This window comes from Phacochoerus africanus, chromosome 2, assembly GCF_016906955.1.
Source record: "Phacochoerus africanus isolate WHEZ1 chromosome 2, ROS_Pafr_v1, whole genome shotgun sequence".
Lineage (NCBI taxonomy): Eukaryota > Metazoa > Chordata > Mammalia > Artiodactyla > Suidae > Phacochoerus > Phacochoerus africanus.
The window spans coordinates 243,778,435-243,801,471 of record NC_062545.1 but is presented as its reverse complement, the minus strand read 5'-3'; the positions used below and the strand labels follow the sequence as shown (position 1 = coordinate 243,801,471).

Genomic DNA, 23,037 nt, shown 5'->3' with positions numbered 1-23,037 from the left:
TGTGGTCTAGAGAGGAAGGCCTGTTAGGCCGATTGTCCCTCGGTAGGATTTGGCAGGTATTTATTGCAGTATAATTGACAAATAATAAGCTGCACAAGCTTAAGTTACATAATTTAATGTTTTGAACATGTATGTAGCCATGAAACCATTATCATAGTCAAGATATCAGCATATCTGTCATCTCCCAAATTTTGCTTGTGCTCCTTTGTGGTCCCTCTCTCTCCCCATCAGTCGTCAGGGGACCATGGAACCACTTTCTGTTAATATAGATTCATTTGCATTTTCTAGGATTTTGTGATAAGTGGAATCATGCATTTCGTGTTTTTGTGTGTTATTTTTGACTCAGCATTGTTATTTTAAGGTGGTTACATGTATTATTGTTTTTATTATTAAATGGCATTCCATTATATGGATGTATTCCATAATTTCATTAACTATTCACATATTAACAGACATTTGGGTTGTTGCCATTTGGGGGCTATTATAAATAAAGCTGCTATGAAGCTTCAGGTACAGTTCTTTGTACATATGCTTTCACTTATTCTGGGCAAATACCTAGGTGTGAAATACAAGTATTTGTATAATTTTACATATCTACCAGCAATATATGAGTATTCTAGTTGTTCCATATTCTTGCCAGCACTTGGTATGGTCAGTCTGTTTAATTTAACGTATCTGTTAAATTATTAACAGGTGTGACAATTTCTTTTTTAGTTTCTTACAATATATTCTTATTGTGTTTTGAGAACTCTTTATACAAGTTCTCTTTTAAGTGTGTAATTTACATGTATTTTTCTCCCATTCTACTCCCTTCTGAGTGAATTGTGGTAAAATATACAGAGCATAAAATTTACAGTATGTACCATTTTTAATTGTACAGTTCAGTAATATTAAGTATATTCACATTGCTATACAACATACCTCAGAACTTTATCTTGCAAAACTGAAATACTAAACAGATCCTATTTCCCCCTCCCCTTAGTCCCTGGCAACCACTGTTCTTTCTGTTGCTATGAATTTGACAACTGTAGGTACTTCATATAAGCAGAACCAGACAGCATTTGTCTTTTTTATGGCAAGCTTATTTCACTTAGCATAATGTCCTGAAGGTAAATCCATGCTATGACATGTCACAGAATTTCCTTCCATTTGGAGGCTGAATGATATTCCATTGTATGGCTGTCCCAGAACTTCTTTATCCATTCATCCATCAAGGGACACATGTTTCTGTGTCCTAATGCTGCTATGAACATAAGAGGGCAGATATCTCTTCAACACACTGTTTTTCATAGCAGCTATACCAATTTTTATATTCTTGCCAGCAGTGTACAAGGGTTCCAATTTCTCCACATCCTTGCCAACACTTGTTTACTATTTTTGTGATAATAGCCATCCTAAAGAGTGGGAAGTGCTACCTCATTGTGGTTTTGATTTGCATTTCTCTAGTTATTAAGTAATGTTGAGCATCTTTTCATATGCCTGTTGGACATTTGTATATCTTCTTTGGTGAAATATTTGTTTGAGTCCTTTGCCCATTTATTAGTAATTTTGTTGTTGTTGTTTTACCTGGGATTATTTTGAATCCTTAGGCCATTTTGTGGAGAATTGTCATTTTAACAATAGTGAATCTGCTAATACATGAACATTGTATATCTCCCCTTTTATTTAGTTTTTCCAGTTTCTCTTAGCAGCGTTTTGAAGTTTTCGTCAATATTTTAGGCTACAAGGCTTTCACGTCTTTGTCAGACTTATCACTATGTATTTATTTTTTGTTGCTGTTTTTAGTGATACTTTCAAAATAAACTTTTAGAAGTTCCCTGGTGGCCTAGAAGTTAAGGATCTGGCATTGTCACTGGTGTGGCCTGGGACCTTCCACATGCCGTGGGTGCAGCCAGAAAAAACCCCAACTTTTAATTTTTGGAACAAATGTAGAGATATGGAAAAGTTATAGAGGTAACACAGAGAGTTACCTTGTACTCCTTACCAAGTTTATCTTAATGTTGACATTTTACATTACCATGGTACATTTGTTGAAACTAAGAAACTAACACTAGTATATTACTATTAACTAAACTATAGATTTGATTCAGATTTTTTCCAATTGTTCCACTCATCTCCTTTTTCTGTTCTAAGATCCAGGACATTGCATTTAGTCATCAGGTCTTCTTAGTTACTGCCCATCTGTTCATTTCTCATTCTTTCCTTTTTTTTCCCACAACCTTGACAGTTTTGAGGAGTTTTAGTTGGGTATTTTGTAAAATGTCCCTTATTTTGGATTTGTCTTCTATTCCTATTTTTCCTTAGTTCTCAAACATCTTTTGTGAGATCTATTATTCCTAAGTATTTCTTATTTTTGATGCTATTATAAATGGCATTGATGGAGTTCCCTGATGGCTCAGCAGGTTAAGGACCTGACATTGTCACTGCTGTGGCTCTGGTTAATGCTGTGATATGTCTCTGGCCCAGAAACTTCTACATGCTGTGGTCATGGCCAAAAAAAAATGGTATTGATTTTTAAAATTTTAATTTCTGGTTGTTTGTTGCTAGTTTAAAGAAATACAACTGATTTTTGTATAGTGATCATGTGTATTGGTACTTATTAGTTCTAAAAATTATTAAGTAGATCTCATAGGATTTTCTACTTAGACAGTTATGCTATATGCAAATAAAAACAGTTTTACTTGATATGGTCTTTATTTCCTGACTGTTCTTTCCAGCCAAGTGTACCTACTTGGCTGCTTCAGGATTAGATTCTGTCAGGTGGAAGATCTATATGAAGCTTCCTAGCAAAAGCAGAAGGTGACTTCAGAATGAAGATATCATCCTTCCAACATATGTGTCTGTCTTATTAATTACCTGTCTGACATTGTGGCAACCTACTCTTTCCTGCTTTCCGATACTTAAGTTTGTCTATCTTGCTTCCAACTCACTGTGTCAGCCAGAATTTCCATTCAAAGTAATAGTGTTATTTATTGGAAAAGGTCCTGTAAAAAGTTTCCAGTCAAGTTTCTGGGGAAAAAACTACTGTTTATGTAGTGCTTACTTGGAGTTGGGCATGCTTTTTCCATGTATTATTTCACTGATCTTCACCAGAGCCTCTTGAGTTAGATAGTGTTATTCATTTATTCAACATTTAAAAAAAATATGCTTGTTCTTTGTATTACAGTGGGAGAGGTTCTAGATATAGCAATGAGCCAGACACACCCAGAAAGGCAAGAGCAATACACAGTTGCTCATGGAGGGAAGATTTTTGGGTGCTATGAGATAATGAGTCTAACTCATTCAAGGGGGATAGAGAAGTCCCCTCTGAGACAGTGATATAAGACCCGAAGGAAGAGTAGGAATTTTTAAGGGAAATGGGGGAAGAGGTGTTTTAGACTGACCAGAGGAGGAGTAGGTATGACATTTTTGAGGTGGTTATGAGCGTCAGACTTTCAGAGAGCTGGGGTATATTATCATTTTAGAGATGAAGACACTGAAAGTCTTAGGCTGAGTGATTTACCAAGGTTACATAGTAAATAGAGGGAGCCAGACTGTCCCCAGGAGTATGCAGCTTTTACCAGGTAACTATATTATTTTGAAGGTCAAAATAATTTAAATTAAGATTTCTCATAGAAACTGAGAATTCACCTAGTTTCTGCATAAAAATGACTTTAAATGTTTGTTTTAAATTATGTAATAGTCTGTTTAAATAATCTCTAGTGGGTCAGTGTATAAACAAAAATGTAATTACTTATATATGGTATTATTGTTTGTGTTATTGTTTCTATACTGTGTGGCCCAACCCTCTATGAAGGTAGAATCCTTTGTTTTAGTATCAGAAGCCTACTACTTAACTAAGTCGATATAGTTGGGCAAGTTACTTAAAAAAACAAAACAAAATAAAAAACACTGAACTTGCTTTCTGCCATAAAAAGTGTGTGTGTGTGTGTGTGTGTGTGTGTGTAGAGGGAAAGAGGAATGTGATGACCAACTGCAGTAAAATGTTAAATTCAGGTGAGGGTACAGGTTCTCATTATATTACTTTTTCATCTTTTATGTAAGTTTGAAATTTTTCAAAAGAGAAAGTTGGTTTAAAAGGTCACCGAACCAATAATTTGGTTAAGAAAAGAGCAGAGAGGAGGGCCTGGTTCTTTTAGAGATTCTGAGAAAATATTTATGGAAGAAGCTTGAAATCTGCACTGTACAGGTGTACTATGATACTGTTAACTGTAATTTTTGTTAATTTTCACTATGATAAATGTCCTTCAGCATGATTATTGAATTTGAAAAGAATTTCCTCAGAGTTCTCTTGTGGCACAGCGGGCTAAGGATGTGGTGTTGTCGTGGCAGTGGCTTGGGTTGACGCTGTGACACAGGTTCCATCCCGGGCCTGGGAACTTTGACATCTGTGGGCGCAGCCAAAAAAATGAAAAGAATTTCCTTGAATAGACTTTTACTGGCATTTTGTGGAGTACCTAGAGCCACTTGATGGCTTTTAAAAACTGACCCCACCAGTTGTCTCTATGGCTGTTTCAATTTTGCAGTGAAACCTCCCAAGTGCAGGGATGGCAGTTGAAGCCATTTTGTTGGTCCTGAATTGCATTCTCTCATAAGTTGCTGTCTCCTGGACAGTAGCATTTCTGCCTTACCATGGGGAACTATGGAAAGTAGATGTGCCCTTTGTGAATATTCTCCCATTACCAAGTAGAATTTATGCCAGTAACACAATGATGGCTTAATGTTAGGAAACAGAATAAATCCCATCAGTATCTACAATAGGGAAGACCAGCTAATCTTTGCAATAAATGCTGAAAGAATTGATAAAACCCATGGGTCTTGGAAGAAATTAATGTGGCAAAATGAATGAGCCATCCTTTGCTGGCATTGAATTTTTAAAATCTTTAATGACTATGTGTTGCTGCTAGTATTTTGCAGGCTCGAATTGAGGTGTGACACATGTCTGAATTTAGTTGTGAAATCTGTCTATCTTAGCTACAAATCTTGTATATTGTCATACATTTGGGAACTTTTGTCAATGCTGTGTTACAGTTTCTTTTTTTATCAGCCCTGCTTAAGAATCGAGGATGAAGAAACAAACAATATAATTATATAATATAAAATTGTAATGACAGTAATTTTCATAAAACATTCCAAGTGAGTATTTTCAAAGCATTCCCTGTGGAAGGCAGTGCATGTATTCATTCCTGAGAAGTGGGTGAGAATTCTTCTTTTGGAGTTGTCCCCTACCTAGTCAGTTTAGTGTCAGGAAAACCCACCTCAGTACATAATTATAGGTTTGCTGCTTGCATGTCTCTCTCTCTCGCTCTCTTCCACCTCGTAGCAGCCCATGGAATGCTGTCTGCTGTATCTTTATCTCACTTCTTTATATGCCCTTCCTGGGACTTTCTTTGATGAAAGGTTCAGGTAAACTGGATGAGAACTTGGAATTAAAGAAGGAAAGAGAGCAAGAGTGGATATAACAGGCTGATTTCATTCAGTCAGCCCTTTTGATTCCGTGTCTGAGCTGGATGCAACAGCTTTGAATCTTCTCCCCCATGATACCCCCTCCCCACAAAAAAGGTTGGAAATTGTAAGAAAGGCAAGTTTAAACTCAGACTGATGTTCACACGACATCAGGTAGCTTCCAACTATTTAAGCTTAGATATATTTTTTTAAACCTCAGTGTTTAGTTTGTAGCTTGAATAACCTTCATCTAGCAGTAAAATTTAGTTCTCCTTCTGAGCCCCTCACATCTCCATTTGTTGTATTTAAGGTAGGGAACAGACAAAGTGGAAAAGGAGTAGAGGAAAAGGAAGAGAAAGTCAGGGCAGTTAGAGAGACAGAATCAAGAGACAGATATTGAGGAGCAACCTCTTTCCATAGCCCAGAGGCCATTTATGCCTTGCGATGGCCACTGAGTAGTATTCTGGTGTATATATATGTACCACATCTTCGTAATCCGTTCCTCTGTCTATGGACATTTAGATTGTTTCCATGTCTTGGCTATTGTGAATAGTTCTGTAGTCAACACTGGGGTGCACATATCTTTTTGAATATAGTTTTGTCCAGATATATGTCTGGGAGTGATATTACTGGGTCATATGGTAGTTCTATATTTAATTTTCTGAGGAACCTCTGTACTGTTGTCTATAGTAGTTGTACCAATTTACATTCCCACCAACAGTTTAGGAGCCTTTTCTCCACACCCTCTCCAACCTTCATTATTTGTAGACTTATTTATTTATTTTGCTTTTTAGGGCCACACCTGCGGCATATGAAAGTTCCCAGGCTAGGGGTCAAATTGGAACTAAAGCTGCCGGCCTGTGCCACAGCAACATGGGATCCAAGCCATGTCTGTGACCTTAGTCCACTGAGTGAGGCCAGGGATTGAACCCGCATCCTTATGGATACTAGTCGGATTTGTTTATGCTGAGCCACAATGGGAATGCCCTGTAGACTTATTAACGATGGCCATTCTGACTGGAGTGAGGTGGTATCTCATTGTGGTTTTGATTCGCATTTCTCTAATAATTAGTGATGTTGAGCATTTTTTCATGTGCCTCTTGGCCATCCCTGTGTCTTCTTTGCAGAAATGTCTATTTAGGTCTTCTGCCATTTTTCAATTGGGTTGTTTAGTTTTTTGTTACTGAGTTGTGGAAGTTGTTTGTATATTTTGAAGATTAAGCCCTTGTTGGTTGCATTGTTTGCAACTATTTTCTCCCATTATGTAGGTTGTTTTGTTTGTTTGTTTTTATGGTTTCCTTTGCTATGCAAAAGCTCATCAGTTTGATTAGGTCCCATTGGTTTATTTTTCCTTTTATTTCTGTTGCCTTGGGAGTCTGACCTAAGAAAACATTTGTACAGTTTATGTCAGAGAATGTTTTGGCTGTGTTCTCTGCTAGGTTTTATGGTGTCATTTCTTATGTTTTAGTCTTTAGGCCATTTCGAGTTTATTTTTGTGTGTGGTGTTTTAGATTCACTGATTTACATCCACTGTCCAGTTCTGCCAGCACCACTTGCTGAAGAGACTATCTTTTTCCCATTTTATATTCTTGCCTCCTTTGTTAAAGATTAATTGACCATAGGTGTTTGGGTTTATTTCTGGGCTCTCTCTACTGTGTTCCATTGATCCCTATGCCTGTTTTTATACCAGTACAACACTGTCTTGATTACTGTAGCTTTGTAATATTGTCTGAAGTCTGGGAGAGTTACGCCTCCTGAAGATTACTTTGGCAATTCTGGGTTTTTTATGGTTCCATATAAATTTTTGGATTGTTTGTTGTAATTCTGTGAAAAATGTCATGGGTAATTTGATAGGGATTGCATTGAATCTGTAGATTGCCTTGGGTAGTATGGCCATTTTAACTATTAATTCGTCTGATCCAGGGACATGGAATATCTTTCCATTTCTTTGAATCCTCTTTAATTTCCTTGATTAATGATTATAGTTCTCAGGATATAAATCTTTCACCTCCTTGGTCAGGTTTATGCCAAGGTATTTTATTTTTGGGGATACAATTTTAAGAGATATTGTTTTTTAAATATTCCTTTTTAGTATTTCATTGTTAGTTACAGAAATACATCCGATTTCTGAATGTTAATCTTGTATCCTGCTACTTTGCTGAATTTGTTGATCAGTTCGAGTAGTTTTTGTGTGGAGTCCTTAGTGTTTCTATAGTATATAGTATCATGTCATCTGCATCAATTTTACCTTTCTCTTCCAGTTTGGATACCTTTTCTTTGTTTTTTATTTCCTTTTTGTGTGTGTGTGTGTATCTGATTGGTGTGGCTGGGACTTCCAATACTATGTCGAAGAAGTGGTTAGAATGGGCCTTCTTGTCTTACTCCAGATTTTGACAGGAAGGCTTTCAGCTTTTCTCCATTGATATATTATTAGGTGTGAGTTTTGTCATAAATGGCTTTTATTATGTTGACATATGTTTTCTTTTGTTTGTTTTTTTCTAGGGCCACACCCGTGGCATATGGAGGTTCCCAGATCAGGGGTCCAATCAGAGCTGAAGCTGCTGGCCTCTACCAGAGCTGCAGCAATGCCAGATCTGAGCCACGTATTGAACCTGTGCCATAGCTCAAGGCAATGCTGGAACCCACTGATCGAGGCCAGGGATTGAACCTGCAACCTCATGGTTCGTAGTCGGATTCGTTAACCACTGAGCCATGATGGGAATGAGATATGTTTTCTTTTTACCCACTTTGGTAAGAGTTTTGATCATGAATGGATGTTGGATTTTGTCAAATGCTTTTTCTGCATCTATTGAGATGATCATGTGGTTTTTGACTTTTCTTTTGTTAATGTGGTGTGTGAAGTTGATTGATTTGCATATGTGAACCATCCTTGTGAACTTGGAATGAATCCCACTTGGTCATGGTGTATGATCTTTTTTATATATTGTTGGAGTTGGTTGGCTAAAATTTTGCTGAGAATTTTTGCGTTTATTTTCATCAAAGATATTGGCCTATAATTTACCTTTTTGGTAGTATCTCTGTCTGGTTTTGGTATTAGGGTGATGGTGGCTTCATAGAATGTCTTTGGGAGTATTTCTTCTTCTTCACCCTTTTGGAAGGGTTTAAGAAAGGTGGATATAAGTTCTTCTTTGTATGTTTGGTAGAATTTTCTTTGTTTTCCAAAATTTCTCTATGCACACTTAAAACTTGTCTTTGCTTCAACTATGGATCATGATCTCACTTTATCTCATTTCATGCAGCCTCCTCCTTTGGGGAATCTGGGAGTAAAATTCATCACTCTTCCTAGTGGTCATGCTGCCTTAGGTGTAGAAAGTCCTGTCTATCTGCCCCTGGTGGGACCAGGTTCTCTGCTGACCTCCAGTGGCTATAGGCTGTATGGCACTCAGTGACAGTCATACATTATCTCTGGCCATGGCAGAATATTCAGACTCCCATTAACATTTTTAGGAAAGTATTTTGTAGTTTATCCTTGAATTAGGCAGCTCTTGCTCATAAATACCAGAGTTTCTCTCACCTGTCTGCCTTCTAGTACAACTTGAACCTTCCATGTTAGAAATTGAGAATTTATTAGAGCTGTACAGAAATGAGGCATTATAATGGAGAACAGGAGTTCTCATCATGGTGCAGTGGTTAACGAATCCAACTAGGAACTATGAGGTTGCGGGTTCGATCCCTGCCCTTGCTCATTGGGTTAAGGATCCGGCGTTGCTGTGAGCTGTGGTGTGGCTAGCAGACACAGTTTGGATCCCGAGTTGCTGTGGCTCTGGTGTAGGCCGGTGGCTACAGCTCCGATTAGACCCCTAGCCTGGGAACCTCCTTATGCCCCGGAAGTGGCCCTAGAAAAGGCAAAAAGACAGAAAGTAAATAAATAAATAAAAATGGAGAACAGGAGTTCTTTTATGGTACAGCAGGTTAAGGATCTGATGTTGTCATTGCTGTGGCTTGGGTTACTGCTCCGGCGTGGGTTTGATCCCTGGCCCAGTAATTTCCAGATGCTGTGGGAGTGGCAAAAAAAATAATATAATAATTATAGACAACAATGTTGTATTAACATCATATTTGCTAAGAGATGGTAAATATTCCCACCACAAAAAGGAAATGATAATTATGTGATAGAAGTGCTAGCTAAAATTGCAATAATAATCATATTGTAATATTGAAATATATAAACGTATCAAATCAACATGTTGTACACCTTAAACTTATATGATGTTTTATGTCAACTATAGTTCAGTAAAAAAAAAAAAAAATGGAGAAGAAAGTATGCAGTGAAGAATTCACGTGCATAATTCAGAACTTAGATGAGCAGGTTTAGCCTGAATCCTGAGAATATTTCTAGGCTTTATTTGTAATTTTTCTGATTAGAGTTTTGTTTGTTGTTGCATTTTTTTTTTGTTTTTGTGGGTTTTTTCTCACATCATCGGGAGAGCCCACTATGGGAAGGGAAAAAGGTACATAGGCAAGCAGTGGTCCTTATCCCAGAACCAGAACAGTAAGACCTTCCTATTGAAATCATCTGCTTCTTTTACTATCTGTCATGAATAATCATAGCATGGAGGGACATTGCTGAGACAAGAGAAGGACACAGTTTCCTCATCTGGAACCCTGCTGGCCACTAGGCAGGCAGGCAGAACCCATCAAGGAAAAGTAAGTGACCATTGAAGGAAAAGTACATGCTAATTTTCCAATCAGCAAGCTGTTAACCTTCTGAAATTTATAATTCTTTTGACATCCACACACACAAAAAAAAACCAAAACCAAAAACACTGAATATGTGCCTAACTTGGACCTAGTAGGATATACTTTCCTGTCCTAGGGCTTGATGTTACTTATTTAAAATTTTTCTTTAGTTTATTGCAAACTTTGCTGATAGGATGAGCAAAATGTGTTATCTGGTAGTTTTATTTTATTTTATTTTTTTGTCTTTTTGCCTTTTCTAGGGCTGCTTCCGGGGCATATGGAGGTTCCCAGGCTAGGGGTCCAATCGGAGCTGTAGCCACTGGCCTACGCCACAACCACAGCAATGTGTGATCTGAGCCGTGTCTGCAACCTACGCCACAGCTCATGGCAACACCGGATCCTTAACCCACTGAGCAAGGCCAGGGATCGAACCTGCAACCTCATGGTTCCTAGTCAGATTCGTTAACCACTGCACCACAACGGGAACTCCTCTGGTAGTTTTAATTTGTAACTTTTTTTTTCTTTTTATGGCTGCACCTGTGGCATATAGAAGTTCCCAGGCTAGGGGTTGAATCAGAGCTGCGGCAGCCAGCCTACGCCACAGCAACACTGGATCTGAGATGCATCTATGACCTATGCTGGAGCTTGCAGCAACGAGGGATCCTTAACCCACAGAGGGAGGCCAGGGATCAAACCCATATTCTCACAGAGACAACACTGGGTCTTTAACCCCCTGAGCCACAATGGGAACTCCTAATTTGCTATTTCTTGATTACAACTGAGAGTATTTTTATATTTTTATTGGCCATTTGTGTTTCTATCATAATTTTCTTTTTTTAAAGGCCACACCTGTGGCATATGGAAGTTCCTGGGCCAGGAATTGAATCTGAGCCCCCCAGCTGTGGCAACACTGGATCCTTTAACCCACTGCGCTGGACTGGGGATGAACCTGCACCTGTGCAGAGACCCAAGTCACCACTGCAGTTAGGTTCTTAACCCACTCCACCACAGTGGGAACTCTTGTTTCACAGATTGACTGATATCTTAACCCATTTATCTTTTTGTCAGTCCTTTTGTTACTGTTCTTTATATATTCTGATTATCGATAATTTATCTCATATATGTCACCGATATCTATCTTCCAGTTTATCTTAAAAATTCATGGTGTTCTTTAGCACTAGTTGCTTTCTTGCATACAAAGCTTTGGAATCTGGCAAATGTTGTGCCTATGTCTTTGATGCTCGTGTGGGTCCTTTGTACAGTTAGTATCTCCTAAGCAACCAGGCGATGGGAGATTTTACTCTGTCTTTTTAGCATAGTCCCTAGCTTCCTATGCCACACTTAAAATCAGTCAGTGTCATCTAGGGAAAACTTTCTGTGTTTCAGGGCCCTTTCAATCAATCCATTGCAGCCCAGGTGACTATGAATAGCTTCACTAAGTTCTCTTTCTCTCTGCCTATTCCGGTGTAATACTCAGCCCTACGTCTGCACAAATTGCAGATTTAATTTTTTTTTTTTTAGGGCTGCAGCCACAGCATATGGAGGTTCCCAGGCCAGGGGTCAAATCGGAGCTGTACCTGCTGGCCTAATACCACTGCCACAGCAATGCCAAGTCCAATCTGTGTCTGTGACCTACGTCACAGCTAACAGTAACACCAGATCCTGAACCCACTGAGTGAGGCCAGATATCAAACCTGCATCCTCACAGATCCTCATCATATTTGTTTCCACTGAGCCGCTCTGGAACTCCAGATTTAATTTCTAAGAGGAATATTGCATAGGAAACCTGTAGGAAAAAAAAAAAAATTGCCAGTGAGTGAGATTTGCTTACTTGAGAATGGTCCTTTCCTTTCTGGAATTTTAGTTCATTTACTCTTCATTGGTTTCATGGCCTTTGGTTTCTTGGTCTCTGGTATCTTTAAAAGTGTGATTTTTTAAAAAATTTGATTTTCTTTTTAAAAACTTAGTTTTTTTTTTTTTTCCTAGTTGTCACATTATTTACCTCTTGTCTCCTGCTTGGAAATGGAAATCCTCTCATAGATTTTTGTGAACACAGTGATATTGTCAGCAAATAATGACATTTTAATTCTTTTTCAGAGTGTATGTATATATATATATATATATTCATTTCCTTCTCGTGTTACTCTAAGAACTCCAGTACAGTGTTACATAGAAGTGATGGCAGGCATCTTTATTTCTTGATTTCTACAGAATAGCTTTTAGTGTTTTACTATCAAGTCATTTGCTCTTTGTTTATTTAGATATCTTTTCTATCCTAGTTTGACAGAAATTTTTGTATGAGTGGATGTTGATTTTATCATATGTTTTTCTGCATTTTTGAAGTAGTAGAACCTTTTTCTTTTATTCTGTTAATGTCATAGATTATATTGTTTGATTTTTTTTTAAGCATTAAACTGAAGTGCTAGACTAAATCCAGGTTGATTGTGATGTGTTATGTTTTGTACATAGTGCTAAATTCAGTTCTTAATACTTTTCAAGTTTTGCAGCTTATGTTCTTGGTTGACTAACATATATTTTCTTTTCTCATCGTTTTCTTTTTCTTTTTCCTTTTTTTTTTTTGTCTTTTTGCGATTTCTTGGGCCACTCTCTCAGCATAAGGAGATTCCCAGGCTAGAGGTCGAATCGGAGCTGTAGCTGCCAGCCTACGCCAGAGCCACAGCAACGCAGGATCTGAGCCGTGTCTGCGACCTACACCACAGCTCATGGCAACGCTGGATCCTTAACCCACTGAGCAAGGCCAGGGATAGAACCCGCAACCTCATGGTTCCTAATTGGATTCGTTAACCACTGTGCTCTCATCATTTTCTTGATAGATTTGGCAGAAATATTATGTTGACCTCATAAAATTATTTGGGAAAAGTCCCCTCTTTTTGTATTCTCTGGAATGGTTGTGTAAATAGCAATATTGGCTCCTTAAATATTTGGTAGAATTTGCAAGTAAAGCTTTCTAGGAATGGAGTTTTCTTTGTGAGAAGGCTTTGTATTATGGATTCAATTTCCTTAGTAATTTTAGGACCAGTTATGTTTTCTAGTGTTGGTTTGGTGACTTGTGGTTTTGTGGGGATTTTTTCCTTTTTTTTTTTTAAATCTCTAAACTTACAGTCATTAATTTATTGATAATATTCTCTTATTATCTGAGTTAAAGACTTGTTATATTCCTGAAATTGTGTTTTCTCTTGCTTTTTTTTTTTTCATGATTATTCTCTCCAGAGCTTTATCAATTTTATTAGCCTCTGCAAAGAAGCAGATTTTGGCTTTTTTTGTTCTTTTGTACTATGTATTTATTTTTCACTTCATTAATTTCTGATGTTATCATTTTCATTCACTTGTTTTTAATTTGTTGTTTGTTTTTATGATTTTCAGAGATTAATGGTTAACTCTTTGTTTTTCAGTCTTTTTCCCCAACATATCCATTTTAATGTTAGAAATTTCATTCTAAGTGTTGCCTTAGCTGCATGCTGCTAATTCTAATATGTATTTTCATTATCATTCAGTTCAAAGTACTTTCCAGTTTCCCTTTGTCATTTCATCTTTGATCCATGAGCATGTAGAAGTTATTTCATTCTCACTATGAGTTGAATCATTTGAAAATTTTGTGATTCACTTTATGTTTTTTATATGATATGTGTGTGTGTGTATACCTGCAAAAAAATGTGTATGTTGTAGCTTTGGGGTAGTGAAAAATATATGTGTCAAATCACTCAGGTTTCTTAGTTGCACTCTTCAAATTCTTTATATATTATTGATTCTATTTGTTATGTGAGTTGCTCTAACAGGTTAATAATCTCCCACCATGATTATAGATTTGTCTTTGTAGTTCTGTCATTTTTGTTTGCTTGTTCATTTTTTCTTCAGCCACAGCAGTGACATATGGAAGTTCATGAGCCAAGGACTGAGTCAGAGCTGGCAGCTGAAATCTATGCCACAGCTGCAGCAGTGCTAGATCCTTAACCCACTGTGCCACAGTGGGAACTCCTGTCATTTTTTACTTTATAAATTCTTAGATTTTTTTTTACTTGATGCATACAAATTCAGAATTGTTACTCTGTCTAGGGATTGAACTTTTTATTATTATGAAGGGTCTTTCTTGATTTCTAGCAATGTTTTTTGCCTTAGTGTGTATTTACTATAAAAGCAGCTACACAAGATTTTGATTGATTTTACATGGTATGTTTTCTTCCCCATTCTTTTAATTTCAAGATTTTTGCATTCTTAGATTTAGATGTAGATTTTATTAGTAGTGTATAGTTAGATTTTACTTTTGCACCTTTGTCAAAAAGCACTCTACATGTCAAGTTCCTGGCTGGGGAGCAGCTGATTAAGCATCTGGTGTTGTCTCTCTGGTGGCATGGGTTCAATTCATGGCCTGGCATAGTGGATTAAGGACCCAGTGTTGCTACAGCTGTGGTTTAGGTCACAGCTACAGCTTGGATTGGAGCCTTGGCCCTGGAACTTCATATGCCATGGGTGGGGCCAAAAAAAAAAAAAATCACCCTACATGTATTTGTGGGTCTATTTATTTTTTGACACTATTTCTCTGATTGGTTTGTCCTCTTTATGGCATTGTCACACTATAGATTCCTGTAGGTTTATAATAAGTGTCAAAACCCACTAGTGTTAAGTCCTCTAATTTTGTTTATTGGGTATATTTGTCTAAATTTTTTTTTAGATTTTTATTTTTTATATTATAATTGATTTACAATGTTCTGTCAATTTCTGCTGTACAGCAAAGTGACTAAGTCATACATATATATGCGTGTGTGCGCATATATATGTATGACTTAGTCACTTTGCTGTACAGAACATTGTAAATATATATGCGTGTGTGTGTTTGTATATATGTATTCTTTTTCCCACATTATCTTTCATCATGTTCAATCACAAGTGACTGGATATACTTCCCTGTGCTATACAGCAGGATCTCATTGCTTATCTACTCCAAATGTAATAGTTTGTATCTACTAACACCAAACTCCATTCCACTCCTTCCCCATCCCACTTGGAAACCACAAGTCTGTTCTCCAGTCCATGAGTTTGTTTTTATTCTGTAGATAGATTCATTTGTGCTCTATATTAGATTCCAAATATAAGTAATATCATATGGTATTTGTCTTTCTCTTTCTGACTTACATCACTTAGTATGAGAGTCTCTAGTTCTATCCATGGTGCTGCAAAGAGCATTGTCTTGTTCTTTTTTATGGCTGACTTGTGTTCCATTTTGTATATATACCACACTTTCTTAATCCATTCATCTGTTAGTAGACATTTAGGTTGCTTTCATGTCTTGGTTATTGTGAATAGTACTGAAGTCAACATAGGGGTACATGTATCTTTTTATTATTTTATTTTATTTTTTATTACTCAATGAATTTTATTACATTTATAGTTGTACAGTGATCATCACAACCCAATTTTAAAGCATTTCCATCCCAAACCCCCAGTGCATCCCCCCACCTCCCAGCCTGTATCATTTGGAGACCATAAGTTTTTCAAAGTCTGTGAGTCAGTATCTGTTCTGCAAAGAAGTTCATTGTGTCCTTTTTTAAGATTCCATGTGTAAGTGATAGCATTTAATGTTGATGCCTCACTATCTAACTTCACTTAGGATGATAATTTCACGTCCATTACTGCAAATGCTGTAATTTCTTTCCTTTTAATGGCTCAGTAATATTCCATTGTGTATATTTTCCACATCTTCTTTATCCACTCCTCTGTCAATGGTCATTTAGGTTGTTTCCATATCTTGACTATTGTATATAGGTGCTGCAGTGAACATTGTAGTACATGTATCTCTTTGAGTCATGGTTTTCTCTGCATAAATGCCCAGGAGTGGGATTGCTAGATCAAATGGTAATTCTATTTTTAGTTTTCTGAGCATTTTCCACAGTGGTTGTACTAATTTACATTCCCACCAATAGTGTAATAGTGTTACCATTTCTCCACACCCTCTCCAGCATTTATTTCTTGTAGATTTTTTTTTGATGATGGCCATTCTGGCCAGTGTAAGGTGGTACCTCATAGTGGTTTTGATTTGCACTTCTCTAATAATGAGTGATGTTGAACATTTTCATGAATTTTTTGGCCATCTGTATGTCTTCTTTGGAGAACTGTCTGTTTAGATCTTCTGCCCATTTTTTAATGGGTTGTATTTTTTTTGGTATTGAACTTCAGGGGGTGTTTATAAATTTTGGAGATTAATCCCTTTTTAGTCGCTTCATTTGCAAATATTTTCTCCCATTCCATGGATTAGCTTTTTGTTTTGTTTAGGGTTTCCTTTGCTGTGCAGAAACTTTTAAGTTTATTTCGTTTCCATGTGTTTATTTTTGTTTTTATTGTTATTACTCTAGGTGGTGGATCTGAGAAGATATTGATGTGGTTTATGTTGCAGAGTATTTGGCCTATATTTTCCTCTAACAGTTTTATAGTGTCTGGCTTTATATCTAGGTCTTTAATCCATTTTGAGTTTATTTTTGTGTATGGTGTTAGGAAGTGTTCTAATTTCATTCTTTTACATGTAGCTGTCCAGTTTTCCCAGCACCGCTTATGGAAGGGACTGTCTTTTCTGCAGTGTATATTCTTGCTTCCTTTATCATAGATCAGTTGAATGTATGTGCATGGGTTTAATTCTGAGCTTTCTCTCCTGTTCTACTGATCTGTATCTCTGTTTTTGTGCCAGTACCATATGGTTTTGATGACTGTAGCTTTGTAGGATTGTCTGAAACCAAGGAGCCTGATTCCTCCAGCTACATTTTTCTTTCTCAGGATGGCTTTGACTATTCTGGGTCTCTTGTGCTTCCAAACAGTCTTTAAAATGTTTTGTTCAAGTTCTGTGAAAAATGCCCTTGGTATTTTGATAGGGATTGCATTGAATTTGTAAATTGCCTTGTGTAGCATACTCATTTTGATAATATTGATTTTTCCAATCCAGGAGCATGGTATGTCTTTCCATCTGTTTGCATCATCTTTTTTGTTTTGTTTTGTTTTGGGTTTTGGTTTTTTTTTTTTTTTGGTCTTTTTAGGGCCACACCCACAGCATATGGAGCTTCCCAGGCTGGGGGTCTCATCAGAGCTACAGCTGCCAGCCTACACCAGAACCATAGCAATGCAGGATCTGAGCCATGTCTGTGAACTACACCACAGCTCACAGCAACACCAGATCCTTAACCCACTGAATGAGGCCAGGGAATGAGGCCATGCAGCCTCATGGTTCCTAGTCAGACTCGTTTCTGCTGTGCCACAGTGGGAACTACTGTTTCCGTCATCTTTGATTTCTTTCATCAGCGACTTGGAGTTTTCAGGGTACAGGTCTTTTGTCTCTTTAAAAGGTAGGTTTATTCCTAAGTATTTCATTCTTTTTGATGTGATGATAAATGGGATTGTTTCCCTAATTTCTCTTTCTGATCTTTCATTGTCAGTATATAGAAATGTATTCAATTTCTATGTATTAATTTTGTATCCTGCAACTTTACCAAATTCATTGATGATCTCTAACATTTTTCTGGTTGCGTCTTTAGGATTTTCCAGGTATAGTATCATATCATCTGCAGACAGTTATAGTTTTACTTCTTCCTTTCTAATTTGGATTCCTTTTATTTCTTTTTCTTCTCTGATTACCTTGGCTAGGTGTTCCAAAACTATGTTGAATAGCAGTGGCAAACGTGGACATCCTTGTCTCATTTGTGATCTCAGTGGGAATTCTTTCAGCTTTTCACCATTGAGAATCATGTTAGTTGTGGGTTTTTTATATATGGCCTTTATTATATTGAGGTAGGTTCCCTTTATGCCCACTTTCTGAAGGGTTTTTGTCAGAAATGGGTTTGGGATTTTGTCAAAAGCTTTTTCTGCATCTATTGAGAGGATCATGTGATTTTTATTCTTTAGTTTGTTAATGTGGTGTATCACACTGTTGATTTGTGGATATTGAAGAAAACTTGCATCCATGGTATAAATTTCACTTGATCAAGCTGTACAATCCTTTTAATGTACTGTTGGAATTGGTTTGCTACTATTTTGATAAGGATCTTTGCATCTATGTTCTCAGTGATATTGGCCTGTAATTTTCTTTTTTGTGTGTGTGTGTGTGGTATATTTGTTTGTTTTTGGTGTCAGGGTAATGGCAGCCTCATAGAATGATTTGGGGAGTGTTCTTTCCTTGGCAATTTTTTGGAATAGTTTCAGAAGGATAGGGGTTAGCTCTTCTCTAAATGTTTGACAGAATTCTCCTGTGAAGCCATCTGGTCCTGGACTTTTGTTTTTAAATCACAGTTTCAATTTCAGTACTTGTGATTGGTCCATTCATCTTTTCTATTTCATCTTTTGTATTTTCTAGTTCATTTAGGCTTAGAAGACTGTACTTTTCTAAGAATTTGTCCATTTCCTTTAGGTTGTCCATTTTATTGTCATATAGTTGCTTGTGGTGGTCTCTTATAATCTTTTGTGTTTCTGTGATGTCTGTTTTAACTTCTCCTTTTTTATTTCTAATTGTATTGATTTGAGTCCTCTCTCTTTTTTTGCTGTTAAGTCCAGCTAAGAGTTTATCAATTTTGTTGATCTTTTCAAGAAATCAGCTTTTAGTTTCACTGATCTTTTCTGTGGTTTTCTTCGTTTCTCTTTTATTTACTTCTGCTCTGATCTTTATGATTTCTTTCCTTCTGCTAACTTTAGGTCTTGTCTGTTCTCTCTCTAGCTGCTTTAGAGGTAAAATTAGGTTGTTTATTTGAGCTTTTTCTTGTTTGTTGACATAGCCTTGTATTGCTATAAACTTCCTTCTTAGGATTGCTTTTGCTGTATCCCAGAGGTTTTGGAGTGTTGTGTCTTTGTTGTCATTTGCTTCTAGGTATTTTTTAACTTCCTCTTTGATTTCCTCAGTGATCTATTGGTTGTTTAGTGTCCATGTGTTCATTTTTTTTGCAGTTTTTTTCTTGTTGTTGATTTCCAGTCGTATGGCGTTGTGGTCCAAAAAGATGCTTGATATGATTTCCATTTTCTTAAAGTTACCAAGGCTTGATTTGTAGCCCAGGATGTGGTCAATTCTAGAGAATGATCTGTATGCACCTGAGAAATATGTGTATTCTGCTGCTTTTCAATGGAATGTTCTGTAAATATCTGTTAGGTCAATCTGATCTGATGTGTCATTTAGGGCCTGTGTTTCCTTGTTAGAATTTTCTGTCTGGATGATCTGTCCATTGCTATAAGTGTGGTATTAAAGTCCTTCACTATTGTGTTATTGTTGATTTCTCCTTTTAAGTTTGTTAGCTGTTGCCTCACCATATTGAGGTGATCCTATGTTGGGTGCATATATTTTTACAATTGTTCTGTCTTCTGGATTGATCCTTTGATCATTATGTATTGTCCTTCTTTGTCTCTTATAGTAGTCTTTATTTTAAAGTCTATTTTGTCTGCTATATGTATTGCTACTCCAGCTTTCTTTTGAGTCTTGTTTGCATGGAATATTTTCTTCCGTCCTCTCACTTTTAATTTGTATGTGAACCTAGAACTGAATTTGGTCTCTTTAAGACAGCATATATATGGATCTTGTTTTTGTATCCATTCAGCCAGTCTGTATCTTTGGTTGGGGCATCTAGTCCATTTACATTTAAGGTACTTATTGATAGGTATGTTCTTACTGCCATTTTACTAACTGTTTTGCATATGTTTTTCTTGCTTTTTTTCCTTCCCTTCTTCTCTTGTTCTCTCCTCTTCTGGCTTGATGACTATCATTAGTGTTGTATTTGAGTTTCTTTTTCTTCTTTGTGTGTGTATCAATTGTAGATTTTTGGTTTGCAGTTACTCTGAAGTTTTGATGTAAGAGTCTATACATATATGAGATTGTTTTAAGTTGTTGGTCTCGTAATTTCAAGTGCATCTCCAGTGTCCTGCATTTGTACCCTCCTCTTCTCATGATTTCTGTTTTTGGTAGCATATTTGCGTGTGGATGATTTCCTACCTTTACTATGTATATGCCTTTACTGGTGAGCCTTGTCATTTGTAGTATTTTTTTCCTAGGTGTGGCCTTTTCTTTTCCACCTAGAGAAGTTCCTTTAGTATTTATTGTAATGCTGGTTTAGTATTGCTGAATTCTCTTAGCTTTTGCTTGTGTATAAAGGTTTTGATTTCTCCTTCAAATCTGAATGAGAGCCTTGCTGGGTAGAGTAATCTTGGTTGGAGGCTTTTTCCTTTCATCACTTTAAGTATATCATGCCACTCCCTTCTTGCCTGTAGAGTTTCTGCTGAAAAATCTGCCGATAACCTTATCAGGGTTCCCCTGTATGTTATTTGTTTCTTTTCTCTAGCTGCTTTCAGTATTTTCTCTATAATTTTGGTCTGTTTGATTACTATGTGTTTTGAGGTGTTACTCCTTGAGTTTATTTTATATGGTGTTTGTTGAGCTTCCTGGGTTTGAGTGAATGATTCCTTTCCCATGTTAGGGAAGTTTTCAGCTATTATCTCTTCAAATATTTTTTCTGTTCTTTTCTCGCTCTCTTCTTTTGGTACCCCTATTATACGGATGTTGGTGTGTTTAACATTGTCCCAGAGTTCTCTTACATTGTCTTCATTTCTTTTCAATCTTTTTTCTCTTTTCTATTCCACATCAATGATTTCCACTACTCTGTCCTCCACCTCACTTACTCATTCTTCTGCCTCTTGTATTCTGCTATTGATTGCTTCTAATGAGCTTTTTTATTTCAGTTATTATATTTTGCATCTCTGCTTGCTTAAGCTTTAAATCTTGTATTTCTTTGCTCAGTGTTTGCTGTTAATTATCAATCTTTGACTCCAGTTTATTTCCAGTGTCTCGAATAACTTCACAATCATCAGTCCAAAGTCTTTTTCCTGGAGGCTGATCATCTCCAAATGACTTAGCTGTTTTTCTGGTGTTTTTTTCTTGCTCCCTTATCTGAGTTATAGTTCTGTGCCTTTTTGTTTTGTATAGGTTTTTGGTGTGGTCTCCTTTATGCAGACAGTAGAGTTATAGCCTCTCTTATTGCAGTTCTATTTGTTTTGTTTTTGTTTTGTAACTAATAGGAATAGAGATGGTGCTAGAGAATTTTAGTGTTTCTTGTGCCACCATTCAGAATTCTGCCGTCATTTTAGAACTAAGTTTAAAAAAAAATTCACCTGTTTTAAGGTACTTATGCTCTCTCAGGTCTCCTTTACTCTAAAATTTTGTCATTCCTTATTTTTCTCATATTTGAGACTAGGTTGACATTTTGGCTTTACCAGTGTCTAGAAGCCATTGATTTCTCTTATTTGATACCTCTTGGAAATAAGAGCAAAAAAAATTAAAGGCTTTTGTATTCTGATTGAGTCTATATCTTAGTAATTGTGATTCTTAAAAATGAGATCAGCATACATTTTTATTTCAGGTTCTTATTTTGAGATTATAAATAGTAATTTTAATGATTTGTTTGAAAATATATCCATAGGGTCACAATAAAGGGATTTTTTTTTTAGTGTATAGTGCTGAGTTTTGGTTTTAGTTGTATTAGTTTATACACATTTTGAATATGTGTGATTATAAATTATTCCAGTAGCAAAGAATCTAATATTAGTTTTTAGCCTTTGAGTGCTTTAATTTAAGTTTAAATTTATTTTATTAAATGCTCTAAGAGATCCTTACAGTATAAAGTGACTTGAATGACTATTTTCAAAATTGTAATTTGCACATTGCAGTTTTTTCTGTACTGTTTCTATAATAAGAGTCACTGACACTTATTAAGAATTACTCTGTCATGCATTTGTATTGTGTCATTTAGTCCTTAAAACAATCCTAAATAATAGATGAGAAACTAAGGCATAAGGATTTCATGCACCTTACAAGTTCACACAGCAAATGAATAGATTTGGGATTTAAACCAGGCAGTATATGTCCAAAGCCTGGTCTCTTAATCAATCTAAACTCCTCGTGATTAATTTTTTTCTCTAACACTGAAAAAGAATGATGTGAACCAAAATGCTCTTCCTAAATGATTGTAAGATTTTTGACTGTTGGATTAATGAGCTCACGCAAATGAAGTCTGAGGGTAACGTTATTTTGTTTTTTGTTCTTTTAGCTGATATAGCCCAGAGATATAGGATAAGCAAATACCCAACCCTCAAATTGTTTCGTAATGGGATGATGATGAAGAGAGAATACAGGGGTCAGCGATCAGTGAAAGCACTTGCAGATTACATCAGGCAACAAAAAAGTGACCCCATTCAAGAACTTCATGACTTAGCAGAAATCACTACTCTTGATGTAAGTTATTAACTTTTTCTGGATCAAATGAACATTGCCTGCTTAATTAATGTAAATAAATTCTTGTTCAGTCAAAGAATCTGGACATTTTCTTATAATTCATTGCAAGCAATTTGATACATACATTCTTGCCAAGTTGAGACTTTCTTGAATTATTTCTCAAGGGAAATGCTAATAGTGTTTTACCAAACCTTTGGATAAAATATATATAGCACACAGTAAAGCTGCACTAATTTGAATAAATTGAGGACAGTCAAGAGGGCAAAAGGCAGCCTGAATTACGAAGAAACAGAAGCTGTCAGGCATACATAATTAAAGTTTCCATACTTTCCTTAGTGGAGACTCTCAGGGTATCTGCTCTTATTACTCCTGTATTAGCAATTTGTAAAAGTTTTAGTGTCCTCTGACATATAGTCACCTTTAATAATAATTTAACAAATCATTTTCTTTGTACCAAAAGTGTTTTTAAAACAAAAACAATTGATTTCAGGCTTGAGAGACTGTCATTGCTAGACTGTCATTGAGATTTGATTTGCCAGTTAGTGTTTCGTGGGTGCTGTCAGGAGACATAAGGCTCCTGGGTCAGAGACAAATGATTTTCTTGCTCACATGACACCCATCCATGTGAACAT

The 23,037-nt window shown here is 36.5% G+C and overlaps 1 protein-coding gene across 2 annotated transcripts in view; it reads left to right on the top strand.

Moving 5' to 3' along the window:
- Positions 1–23,037, top strand: part of ERP44 (endoplasmic reticulum protein 44) — a 105,687-nt gene that overhangs the window by 49,125 nt on the left and 33,525 nt on the right. For both annotated transcript variants that reach the window (XM_047768039.1, XM_047768040.1), the window contains one exon: positions 22,221–22,405. In XM_047768039.1, coding sequence (XP_047623995.1) covers positions 22,221–22,405 — 185 coding nt within the window. The remainder of the gene's footprint in view (positions 1–22,220; positions 22,406–23,037) is intronic.